General features: G+C 30.5%; 2 protein-coding genes across 3 annotated transcripts; one reads left to right on the top strand and one right to left on the bottom strand.

Moving 5' to 3' along the window:
* The first annotated feature begins 6,038 nt into the window (after positions 1-6,038).
* LOC113548384 (tubulin alpha-1 chain) lies at positions 6,039-8,964 on the top strand. Its single transcript, XM_026949241.1, has 3 exons — positions 6,039-6,198; positions 7,424-7,646; positions 7,708-8,964. The coding sequence occupies exons 1-3, from the start codon at positions 6,196-6,198 to the stop codon at positions 8,832-8,834; spliced, it is 1,353 nt and encodes a 450-aa protein (XP_026805042.1). The 5' UTR covers positions 6,039-6,195; the 3' UTR covers positions 8,835-8,964.
* Positions 8,965-9,049: 85 nt separating this feature from the next.
* On the bottom strand, positions 9,050-13,102 carry LOC113548385. 2 transcript variants are annotated; one of them, XM_026949243.1, is made up of 4 exons: positions 12,562-13,102; positions 9,957-10,120; positions 9,267-9,368; positions 9,050-9,192 (listed from the first exon to the last, which is right to left on the bottom strand). In XM_026949243.1, the coding sequence occupies exons 1-4, from the start codon at positions 12,734-12,736 to the stop codon at positions 9,097-9,099; spliced, it is 537 nt and encodes a 178-aa protein (XP_026805044.1). In that variant the 5' UTR covers positions 12,737-13,102; the 3' UTR covers positions 9,050-9,096. The 2 variants fall into 2 exon arrangements, with proteins under 2 accessions (XP_026805044.1, XP_026805043.1); XM_026949242.1 differs by having other exon boundaries at positions 9,957-10,153.
* Between the last annotated feature and the right edge of the window lie 1,149 nt (positions 13,103-14,251).

A 14,251-nucleotide genomic window follows, 5' to 3' on the forward strand; every position in this document is an offset into this window, starting at 1 on the left:
AGATTATACTATATGTGCCTATATGGCTATATAATATACATAAATATACAATTATAATATTATATTGATAAAACGATTTAAATATAATATTATATTATTTTAAATTTAAAATTTAAATGTAGCAAGGTAATCGCGTACAAATTAGGTAGCTATTTATTGGCGAAGTACCTCCACTGGGAGGTCTCTTCACTTTGTTTCCTGTGATGTGTAAATATTATACCAATTATAAGCTTATTTGCTCTATTATTTAAACAGATTGCCTAATCAAAAATTGTTAAAAAAAAATATGTAATTTTGTTTATAGAATAATTTATATTTATGGATTTTTTACTTGATTCAAAATGTGCTTGGACGTTTTGATCAATTATCGCCAATGCAATATATTGTTGTATACACACAACGCCGTGATGAAATTTATATACTGCAGCGCCCGCAAGATTATGACATAAATTAATAATTATGGTATTTGATATATAACTATATAAGTAGATAATACTATATATTACTAAATTAATATGCGATGAAAAGTGTTACAGGACTTAATGATGGCCATTTTGGTAAATAATTATTTTGATCAATATTATACGTGTATTAATATAATCGAACGGTGTGGGAGTGGTTGTCGATTTTTAGGTGTATATACCCGTATTATAATTAATATATTTCGTCGTCGGCAATCGAAAGTCATGGATTATTCCCAATAAGTCACGGTTGACTGACGTACAAACGTATGTAACGTTCTCTGGTGCAAATCGAAAACTTCGCTTATTCAAATCAGTTAGGCTTATTGTTGATTTAAAAAAACATGTAGCTACACCCGAAGTCCCGAACGCGCCCATACACGGGAGCATTATCATTATGTAGATGGTCTCAAGGTCGTAGTTAAATAGTCAAGTATAATAATTAACGTAGGCATTAGAAATATTGATAATTTGTGTATTATAATTTATAAATTATTATAATAACACTTCCGCAGCGAGTACGGGCGAAAAGTAAGACCCGGCCGAACGGGTGGTGGTGGTATACGCGAACAGAGGCACTCAGTCAGCCCAGCACTGAACAATAGAAAATAGAATAATGTAGAAATAATAGAAATAAGAATACTTCTGCCGTCTTCTGTGCCGCCGGATTTGAGCCTAAAATCGAAGCCGTCTGTGCGATGGAACGGAGGGGGGAAGCTGGAGAGTGGGCCAGTGGGCAGACGGTCGTCGTATTTGTCGTTGAACGGCATGGCGTGGGTACGGGCCACGGAGGCCGCCGCCGCCGTCGCCGCAGAGTGGCGCGCGCAGCCCATATTTGGAATTGTTTAGCCGGGCCGAACAGCGGTGGTCGTTCTGCAGACCAGCCGTTCTTCCGTGCACGGTGCACCTTTTCGAATCATCGCCGACGCGGCGACGCCATACTCCAAAACGACCGAAACTGAAACTCCTCGCTCCGGCGACAACAGACGGCTGCCGGGATATGAATCGATTTGTAGCGCTATGGCGTTCGCGTTCGAGCAGAGGGTGTTCGCCGGTTACAATATTATAGAATTCCGAAAAAAATTGACTAACTTTCTTGTGGACGTAATCACTGGAAAAATAAAATTTCTTTCCCATATTAATATATAGTTTTAAATTGTAATGTTTTCGACCGTCGCCGGACAGATGGTGTCCAGTGTCCACGTTACATCATTTTAAATAGTTTTATTACATAACATTATTTATTATATTACTACGAACATGCGCCACTGTGGTGTGATTAGGAATAGACTAACGAAGACCATAAAACAGAAAAAAAATGATTTTCCAGCGCAAAATATAATATTGTACAGTTGCTGTCCGCTACTGCAGTGAAAACATTTGTATTTTTAATAATACATCTTACGAATAGGTTAAACTTCCACGGTATTCAGTTTTCGAACGATAAACACGTCATGTTGTTTCACATTGACCGCTTAACAACATTCCGTTTAAGGATAAATCTCGAGTAAAACGACCGGTGAAAATCAATAATTCGTTGTGCAATCGGACGCGGTTTGGGAATAAAAATATAAACGAGCTTTCCCTTATGCACACGCAATAATAGCAATTCCTAATCCTAAGTAGTACGGGTTTGTGGTGTAAATTAAATCATAATAATATGGGAGGAAAAATTAAAACATAATCAGTTTTTTTTAATTGTCGCGTATACATATATGATGCAAGTATCTGAGACTCCGGTAAATGAAAATTATGTACCAAGTGTAATGTTATGATGGTCAAGTTCAACAAACAAAATATATATTTGCATTGAAATCCTAGTCCTAATAATAAATTAATAAGTAATAATAATAAATAATAATTTGACAATAAATTACTATATCTATTATTGTTAACTATTTAGTATTTTAAATACATAAAAATTTGAAATATGTAAGACATTTTGATAGAGTTTTCTAAAATAGTATAGCCGTATAGGAGTTATACTTTATACTATGTCTTATTTATTAATTTTCAGTTATTGAAAATAAAAACTGTACAAAAACCCAAATAAACAATAATTGTTAGTAATTATTAATATTGTATTATACTTATTACTATTTTCATTAAATTTAGTCATTCATAACTCATAGACCAACAGTTCATAGTTCCATTACCTTACTAATATTAAACTACTTTAGATAAGTGTGAACATTTCTTGTCATAATATTGTTATTGATAATTTAATTTATAAAATACATTTATATTATATAATTATACAATGGTTCATCAAGCATGTACAACCTATTATCAATTTTTGAATTTATTAAAAGTTATTCAGTATTCTTTTATCTTTGTGTACTTAATGTAAATAACGAATACCTACCTCAGATAGTCGCACTATTATTTTAATATAGTCAACTATATTGTCTTATAACTTCAAATATTGAATAATATTATCAAATCAACGTTATTTTTTAAAATGTGATATTTTATAATTAAATAAGATTCATTAATCATTTGGGTTCTTAACAATAAGCATACACGAATAAACAGTTTTAGTTTAAAATATTTAAAAAATAACTGATTTTATTATATTATCGATTTGAAATAATAAATGGAAACATAATATGGTATAGTTGATTCGTATATGACTCATACACCCACATTATACCTATAGCCACCCATTTTTTTTTTATAGATAACCTTATAGACATAATAATATTATAGTTATAGTCTTATAGATATTATAGTGTAATATGAACACGTAACGCCCATAATGTAGTAGAGCTTTTATATTTTTTTATACAATGTACTTATGTTTATGTACATAGTACATACCTACAACATGTCAACAATTTCCAAAGTATAAACTAAATAATATTGTAATATTGCATGTATGCAATATTTACAATCAATACTCAATAGTTATTATTAAGTAATAATAAAAGCTAACTAATAACTAAAAATAATAAATTATAGTTGAATAATATGCGTTATATCAATGTTAGGCTAATATTGATAGCCTAATATCACTTAGTTTGATTTAAATTTTAAAATTAATTATTTTATGTACCTATTTGTGAAAATAGCTTATAACAGTGATAATCATTAAAATACAACACATTACATTAAAATGTAACAAAATTACAATAATACAATAGGTAGGTATAAGAATATATTATATATGATCAAATAAATGTAATTAAATGTTATAACTGTTATAAGTTATAAAAACTAAAATTAAAAGAAGCCTTCAATTTCAATTTGAATATAAAATTTAAAGTATTTTTGTTTTATTGTTTTAAATAAAATGTATTTTAAAACTTTACAACAATAACTAACGACCATGAAGAATGAATAAATAATAACTAGATTTTTTAAAACGATAACTACTAATTAGTAATTACATTTGTACATTTAATATTAATATTAGAATTTAGGTGGTTCATTATTTGTGTACTCGTAGGTATCAAACATATATGTCTATATTATTCTAAATTGTAACCGTGGTTCGTTGAATATGTAGGCAATGTCTATAGACAGTTCGTGAATAAGAAATACAAGAATAGAGTGAAAGGAACAAAAAGAAGTTTCATCTTAGACACTGAGAACTTTTTTTTATGCCTTAGATGTGTCTTGTGTCTAATAATAAATTATATTCTCCAGGACTTTTGGCATTCATCTCAACAGCGTGTAAACCCAGATGTTTACCAAGCACAGGTTTAATAAACTCTGAACAAGTCTATACGTTTGGTACGGTAGTTTTTGTGTTTATATTTATTTTTTTTTTTTTAACATAAATTATAATATTTTCAATCAATTATAGAATACCTACCTAATAAAAATGTTATTAAACAGTTTTATTTTGTCCGGAAAAAATGTTATAGAAATTTTCGAAGTACAATTCTATTATTGTTGAGCAGCCCATTAATTATCAAATTTAATACACTTATAATGTAGGTATACATTTCAATGCTATTTATTACAAACGTCAATACTGTATATGTATAATACACATTTTGATGATCTGTTAATGTCAATCTGTCATTCATGTTAATGTTAACGTTAACCAGTTAATATTCTCTTGTTATTTTCCAATAATTATCTATTGATTGTTTGTCGTTGACGCGAATTTGTCCGAAATTAAGTCATAATAATAATGTAATTATTGTACTTGATTTAAGGTTTACAAATTTACAAATTAATGGCTCAGATTTTTAAATATTATATATCGGTCTAAAATAATGCATTATATATATTATATATCTACATTTGAGTTTTGCAAGGATTTTTTATTATACCTTCAAAATTGAAAGTGTTTTTGATACCTACGCATTAAATTATTTAATGTAATGCAGAATGACGAATAGGTTACTTTTCAGTAAATCTGGTTTTACTATTAATATATGACAATAAACCTATTGGCTATTAATAATATTTATTAATTATTAGATATTTATATTGCATAAAATGTTAAAGGAAGTATGTTATTACTTATTAGTTGTTACTATTATAACTAAATTAGTTAAACTAATATGATAAATGTTAATATGTGCTGTCAATGTATATGATGATTGATGGTATGTCAGTTAGGTTTAATGGCGATGAAAAAAAGGATCGTGTACACTGTAATGTTTGTAGTCTGTAATTGTTTATCTGCACTACTGCAGTTGTGGACTTGGCACTTGCAGTATTACGTTTATGTATGCATTTGATTGGATGCTTTACTGTTAGATCTAAATTAATTTTGAATAATTTAAGTATAATGTATAATATAAGCATTATAAATTAATAATCATAGTAGTATGAAGCAAGTTGCTTTTTATCGAGTACAAATATTATTGAGATTTATAATTTGTAAATAGGTATGTTATAATAAATAAATAAGTTCCATTTCTATTTTTCAGTGTAATTTTTTTCAATATTTGATAAATTCCCATAAGTTGATTTCGTTTTTATCAAAAGGTATTTCCATGTTTAAAATCTTATGTAGTACACTGTAGAATAAAAATGCTGCAAGTTGTGACGACATATTGCGCAAAAGAACTACACGGGTGTATATGTAAGTATGTAACCGATGCAAGATGCAACTAAGGTAATATAATATTTATCAATGTATCGTTATGAGCAAAAGTAGTCGTACGTGAAACGGAATACAAAGGTTTCTTTATATGCGACACGATCTTTCAGAGTTCAATCAAATAGAATCGAAAAAAAAAACGACCGTTAAACTTAGTCAAAGGTTATTTAGTAGGGTTTCGGTAAGGCTATATTATAATCATATCGATGTCGAGTCATTTGATGGGAAACGAACGACGATAAAATGTCGGGGAGAGGCGCAAAGCGCAATACTGTCTGCTAAACGAGAGTAAGTACGTGACGGACGAACAGCCGAGGGAGACGGAGCGAGAGCGATAAAAAATTAAAAAGGAAATAATTTAACGGACTTTTACCGACTGGGCGGGACGAGGAGACGGGTAACATTCGTTGCGTGTGCGTTGGTGATTCACAGGCAAGCGGTGCGGATGTGGTGGGAAGCGTAGGCACCGCATTGCCGGTGTGCCGAACAGCGCGTCGTCGGTCTGCAGACGGGTTTCGGAGCATACAACACGGGCGCCGTCGGCCATTGGACGTCAATTTGTGTTTGGACGTGAACGAAGCCGCTTCGATCGCTTCTTGTCTGACATAATAAACTCAAAGTTTTATACTTCAACCGTTCGTTCCTATCCAACGAAAACACTCAAACTTCAAAATGGTAAGTAAACGATATATTATTTACTCTCAACATTATAATATTTTCCGCGAAATCTATTTATTTTATGCACTTTAACTACGCTAACACTCGTCAAAACTGTCGCGGTGGCTACGTCATTTTGACACGTCTACGCTTTGAGTCTAGTAAATAACTATTTTAGCCATATTTCGTCATTTTATTTTATTTCCGTTCGACATTCGTTCCGTCACCTTAACCGTTTTTCTTAATCCTTTTCCGATCATTAACTATCGGACGAGCGACCGGATGGGCGTGACCGGAAAACCGTTAGCCGAGTGCGTCTTTGTGTGCGGTCGACGTGGCAATTTTATAAAACGGACATAACTCGCATTATTTGTAGTTTTATGAAATGTAATTGAAAAGTTAGTATAGAAATCTCTTCAGTCCTTCAGGTTATGATTAATTGTTTGTGAATACTTCGTTATTATTGTTTATTCATAGGGAGTGGTAAATAGATTGAGACCAAATCCTAAAAGACTTTAATTTTTATAATCACCGACGTGAGTCATGTCAATGAGAAAACCGTCAGTAAAGGGGGTTATCATTGTTATATTTCAATTTTTTTTTTTTTTTTTTTTAGTCGGGAGGGGAAGAGGGCAGTGAGCGGTGTAAAGATTATAATTTTTAATGATGGTAGCCTCTCCCTAAGTGTATAATATTTGACTTATATAATTGTTTTTTTTTATCGGGATTCAAATTTATATGATTTCCACTACTGATATTTCTTACAGGTGTTATAGCGATTTTGATATCTAACTGGATTTATACAATTTTTCAATTCTATAACTTCTCTATTAGGTATATTAATTTTTATTTAACTTCCTTATTAACACTACCTATCAATTATGCTATATATACTATGATTTCAGAAATAACAAATTTTACTGCATTTTTCATTCCATTAGTTTTTTAAATTTATTATTTCTATCTATAAATTTGTACTATTCCTATAAACTGAATTATTTGATGGTTCAACGGGGTAATTTATTTGCAAAGACGACTACATATTTCTATGGGGTTTACTTGTCTAGTGTGTCTATAGGTACATTTTTCATATACTTAGTATATTAAGAATTGTATTAACATTACTATCCTGTGATCTATATAGCAGCTCTCTTATAACTGTCTTATATCGTAAATTAATTTTGTATGAGAAAACTTATTGTTGAAAACCTAATTAATAGTTTAATTCCCATTATTTTTATAGCGTGAATGTATTTCTGTACACGTTGGCCAAGCTGGAGTCCAGATTGGTAATGCCTGCTGGGAATTGTACTGTTTGGAACATGGAATTGCTCCAGATGGTCAAATGCCATCTGACAAGACCATCGGAGGTGGAGATGACAGCTTCAACACCTTCTTCAGTGAAACTGGCTCAGGCAAACATGTGCCAAGAGCTGTGTTTGTTGATCTTGAACCCACTGTAGTTGGTAAGTTATTAGTAAAATATAAAAATTGTCTTAAAGAATCTAATTTACACTTCAATTACAGATGAGGTAAGAACTGGAACATACCGTCAATTGTTCCACCCTGAACAATTGATCACTGGTAAGGAAGATGCTGCCAACAACTATGCACGTGGACACTACACTATTGGAAAAGAGATTGTTGATGTTGTTTTGGACAGAATCAGAAAATTGGCTGATCAGTGCACTGGTCTTCAAGGTTTCTTGATCTTCCACTCTTTCGGAGGTGGTACTGGATCTGGCTTCACATCTTTGTTGATGGAAAGACTCAGTGTCGACTATGGAAAGAAGAGTAAATTAGAATTCGCTATCTACCCAGCCCCTCAAGTGTCCACCGCTGTAGTTGAGCCATACAACTCTATCTTGACCACACATACAACTCTTGAACACAGTGACTGTGCATTCATGGTTGATAATGAAGCCATCTATGACATTTGCCGTCGTAATCTTGATATTGAACGTCCAACTTACACAAACTTGAATCGTCTCATTGGCCAGATCGTTTCTTCAATCACTGCTTCTCTCCGTTTTGATGGTGCCCTTAATGTTGACTTGACTGAATTCCAGACGAATTTGGTCCCATACCCCCGTATCCATTTCCCGTTGGTCACCTATGCCCCAGTCATTTCTGCTGAAAAGGCTTACCATGAACAATTGTCCGTATCAGAAATTACCAATGCCTGTTTTGAACCAGCCAACCAAATGGTGAAATGTGACCCACGTCATGGCAAATATATGGCATGTTGCATGTTGTACCGTGGTGATGTCGTACCCAAGGATGTCAATGCTGCCATTGCTTCCATCAAAACTAAGAGGACCATTCAGTTTGTTGACTGGTGTCCAACTGGGTTCAAAGTTGGTATCAATTACCAACCCCCAACTGTGGTCCCTGGTGGTGATTTGGCTAAAGTACAACGTGCTGTTTGCATGTTGTCCAACACTACTGCTATCGCTGAAGCTTGGGCTAGGTTGGACCACAAGTTCGACTTGATGTATGCCAAACGTGCTTTCGTCCATTGGTATGTTGGAGAAGGTATGGAAGAAGGAGAATTCTCTGAAGCCCGTGAAGATTTGGCTGCTCTAGAGAAGGATTACGAAGAGGTCGGTATGGACTCTGTCGAAGGAGAAGGTGAAGGTGGTGAAGAATACTAAACACTGAAGTTCCCAGACAACAACCCCATGCTTGATTTTACAACTCCAAAAATTTAATTAACCTCAGTATTTTTTTTTTATATGGACATTTTTAGACATTTTATTTAAAAGAAAGCAAACTCAAATGAAATCATTGTTTTTTTTATTTTTTTTTATAGAATCCTATAATATCTTGTTCCTTACATCATGGTAATTTTTTACTAATTAGTAATTACCTATATTGCTTCCAACGTGTATTTGTACAGTTAACTTGATAGTAGACTTAATCTTTTGGGTACATCTTTTGTAACAATTTGTTTGGTATGTATTTAATTCCATCAAAACTTTCAAAGTAGTGGTCTATTTTTTTGCTGTCTACCTATAGTGTACAGTTTTATTTTATATTAGACAACGGGATGTTTGTTTTTATATAAAAAATAAGACATGAATCACCTTGATGTTTTCTAATTGAATTATGATTTTATCTTGGTCTATTTTAATCAAGTCTTCATGAAATTCTGTTATTATTAAGTACTCTGGTTCTTTAGTGAGATCCTAATTAAAACATAAAAATCTGGAATTATTCAATTAATTAATGATAAACATTTTTTTTCTATTCAAATTTAAGTGTCTTAAGAATCTTAATTTATCAAAGATTAAAGCTATTTTGCTCGAGAGCCTTATAATAACTAATTATATCATGGGTTGAAGTATTTGTATTTTGTAATCACGTTAACTAATTTTCAGTTTTCTAAAAAATAGAAATTCAATCAATATATTAAGTTAATAATAGTCACTAACTCTTGTTCTAAAGTTTTTAAGTGAAATTTGCGATTTAAATTGTGTGTAGTGTATTTTCTTTGAACTTGCATACTAACCAAATCCGTTTTATGTAATATTGGATATTGTAAATTTATAATGACTAATCATAGATTAAATATAGTATATTTAATCTTTGGTGTAATACAACACAAAAAATTAGTTATACTAATATTGACAGTCATTTATGGATTATTTGCAACAATATTGGGGTAGGTGGGTTATATGGTGGGAGTCCTAATCTATAATATGACTATATGGTATTTATCAATTGAAATAAACTAATATTAAGTTTTGTTGAATATAAGTAGCTAATATACTCACTGTTTTATCAATATTCCATCCAACAACAATGCCAGCTATCATGGTATGAGTCAATATTACATTTCCAACACTGAATTTTAAATGAGGTGGTCTAAAATTTCGAATTAAGTTTTCTGGTACTTCTTGGTTTTCTGATGTATTGTCTTCAAATGATTTTGATAGACCTAAATAGTTGTATGTGGTTTGTAGGTAATTTTCTTTGAAAAATGAGTATAAATATTAGTAAGCATTCAATATAGTAGATGCTCAAATTATTTTTATTATTCTATATCAGATATGGGAGGAACAAATTAAAGTATAGATATTACAATGATTATCTTTTATAACATCTAGAATACTTAAATTAATGTTTTACTTCATTATCTTTTCTGCTAGGTAATGCTATTTGGGGGTTAAACTGGTTAAAGACTAAATAATTTTCAATACTTTTCTTAATTTTACACACATGTTTTTGGAAAAATAATTTTTTTATTTTGTTATATCTAATTTAACATTAAATTAATAAAATATTAAGTGCATGGATATTTGATATTTTTATCAAATTTTAATAATATTATTTTTCATACATGGTTAAATTTTCAAGTACCTAATTGACTTTTTTGACCTATTAACTGACAATTTTCATTTTTTTTTTTACAAAAATAATCAATAATTTTTTGATTTCTTTAAAAGTTTGGAAATTGAAGGTAATAAGTTTGTTATTTCTGAAATTCAAAAAAGTTAGCTTCTATTTATATGCTTTCTCTTAAAACTTTTAATGTTCAATTAAAAAAAATTGAATATTTAAACCAAGATTAATACAATAAATATAGTAGGTAAGTGGGTAGATTATGTATTTATTAAAACATTAAAACTTATTTGTTTTATAGAATTTCTAAAATAAAAAACTATTTATTAGTATCTAGGATATTACAAAGCTATGGTTAAGGTAGTTAATTTGCCTATTCATAATGCCGTGTGATAAACTTTTATTATTTAACATCAATAAATATTAGATAATATAAATTTATGGTAACAATTAAATCATGCCATTATAAGAACGCGTAATAGATACATTTAATTTTTTACTAATTTGAGGTATTCAATTTTATTTAATAAACGGTTAATATTACTAATGTGTCATAAAATTTAAGTTGTATAGGGTATTACTGTATTGTATTGTAATCAGTGGCGGCTCATGGGGTTCATTGAAGGTGGGGTACAAATATTTCTTTCTTTTTCCATTGTGACAACTTTGAACTTACCATCAATTCCTGATGATTTTTTAAAAAAATAAAATAAATTTGTTGGTACCTTTGATACTAAAACCTATACGCTTATAAAGTATCTTGCTCAACAAATAATTAAAAAAAAATTATGGTTTAAAAATAAATATTAAATATAATTATTGTGCCGTTATAATATTTAATACAATATAATTATAAGTTATAACATAATATTATGTAGTAGTTATATTTTTGAATTCCAAATCGATCCGTCTGTATTTTTTCTTCATGAATACTTTGATGACTATTAGAATGAATAAATAATGATTAATTATTATCATGTTTTCAAAACATAAATTTTGTTCCACGGAAGACGGTCGACAAATAACAATACGAAGGCGATAAGACTGATAAAATCTTGTAAATCGTAATAAAAATAGAATTCGGGCACAATCGGATTGTGCCCGCCGCCCAATGCGTATAATATAGTATGCACTTTGTATCTAGGAGCACCCATATTTCATAAGAAAATTTTTTCGATAATATTCGATGATATACCAACTATATTATGATGGAAGAAATACCCATTCAATTTTAATTTTAATAATTTAATATACATTTTTCTTCTTTCTTCTCAATTTTTTAGGTGGGGCACGTGCTCGAGTGCCCTTTAGCACGAGCCGCCACTGATTGTCATTGATAATAAATACTAGAATTTGTATTTTATAATTGGTATTGTGTACTTGTATATAAATATATAAATTAAAATTTATAGTTTACAGTAACAAATAGATCTAAAAGATAACGAAAATCATAAAATAAAATCATATGATCGTAAGACTAACATATAAATTCATCGTTCTCTTCAACTAGAATCCTAAAAAAGGCATTGACTCATAGAGCTAAATGAAAACCGACTATTTTATTCATAATAGGTACCTATTAAGAATATCATTGTTATTATGCCAACACCGAGTCTAATGATTGTGGAGGGTTTATTTTAGTTGTCACAATTTGATTTCGTGAGAATGGAAGATTTAAGTACTACAACGGCGTACCTATTTACAACTTAGTTTTTTTATTTTTTTTTTTTTGGATGGGATTGAAAAGTTTATTACATTAACAAATGATAATATAAATATATAAAATATGCATAAATATAGTCAAATTATAAAATCAAATCAAGCTTATTACTACTGTTCTAAAATACTGAGTCATCAATCTTGGGGGGGGGGGGTGGTCCCCAGCACTCTCGTAAATACGCTACTGAGGTACTATATCAAAATTGTCGGTGTATTATATTTACATTTTACGGAACGAAATAGAATAATTATTTGGTAATTTATATATATCTATTAGTTTCAAAAACGTTTTAAATTTCCGGGTTATTGAACACTCACTCGCAAGGCTAACGTATCCTGCAACGTCGATAGACAGCTGCAGCAGGTCACTTGATAAGTTCTTCACGATTTCCGATACTAAGTTTCTAAAGTTTTGATTGTACTTCATCAGGTACAGTTGCAACGGCATCGCCGCTAGCAACAGTATCAACCCAATGACGTGTCGGACTTGCATGATGCTACAGTAGGTATATTATTGATGATTTACACACTGATGTAGCTTTTCTGTACAGGTCATCGGCGTTTGCGTATTTTGGCTATCGTAAATGTCAGACAACGAACGAGGTATGATTATGATTGTTTTTATTTTTATTTTCGTAAAAAAAATTTATAACATTATGGTATGACGTGTTTGTATTAAGATGAAAATTAAATCGTAATTAATGTGATAAACATAAGTATCATATTTTTGTGAAAATATTTGAGGCGCGAACCGCATATATGCCAAGCGAAACGGGTTGAACGAAATACATATATTATATCGAAATCACGTACTCAATTAATGATGGAAAGTATTATAAATAATATGCAGTGCATATTGCATACGATCAAATATAATACTAAAGTCGATTATATTACGATTTTATTTCCACATCTCCTAGTCCATTGGTTTATTGTGAACACAGGTGTTTTATATTACGTGTATTATATATTATATGTACCTGCAACGTATGTACTTAACTATATTAGTATATTGTATGAATTATAGCTAGGTAGTATTCTCTATTCACACGTGTGTAATAAAATAATGTATTACAGGGTGATTCTTTTTACAGTAAACAGTAAACACTAAACACTCATCATTATCTCAAAAAGTTATAATATCCTATTTAACAGAACGCACTTCTGCTGTTGGTGTTGAATCAGAGTATCAGACCTCTCCGATTTCCCTCATTATTCTGCGCAGTGCAGAATACACTTTGTAATAGATATTTTCAGTTAAAAGTTTCTTTAACGATTTTCGTTATTGTAATTGAAACTTTTCACCATAACACTCATATTATTATTTTCTATAGACAACTACATTTTTAAAATATTTAGACTAATTTTAAACGATTTCTATTTCATAACATATTTACGGACCCATTGACACTGTTCTACAATATGTTAGTTTCAGTGGCGTATACAAGGGGAGACGTGGGGGTCAGCCCTCCCATTTAGCTATGTCGTTTTCTTTTTTGACTCTTTCAGAAATAATGTCTACGCCACTGGTTAATTTGGAAGGCTATATAAATCTGGACAATATTAAACAGGAAAAAATAAACTGGAATTGTTATTTTGAATCTATTAGAATATCTTTGGAATTTACTAGTTAATTAGTAAAAATTTTATAACATTATATATTATTCATTGTATTATATAATATTATAGTAATAAATAATATGATATGTTCGATGATCCTGAAAGAAATTACTATAAGTACCCAACTTAAATAAACGAAGAAATGCCATTAAAAATAAAAATAGACGCTGACGAATGGTCATTAGAATATGGTGTCTGCTCAGAAAATTGTTTTTCGTATACAAAAATTTGATTCGTCTATTAAACTATTACAGTGGTGATAATTGACTCAATGATGAGGTACCTACATTCAATATCAACAAAACAGCAGAATTATCCGGGTTTTTCGTAAATCAAAATTTTCAAAAAGTTTTCAAGATCGGGTACGAATCCGATAAGGAGAGGGGTG

Source organism: Rhopalosiphum maidis, chromosome 1 (assembly GCF_003676215.2).
Source record: "Rhopalosiphum maidis isolate BTI-1 chromosome 1, ASM367621v3, whole genome shotgun sequence".
Taxonomy (NCBI): Eukaryota; Metazoa; Arthropoda; class Insecta; order Hemiptera; family Aphididae; genus Rhopalosiphum; species Rhopalosiphum maidis.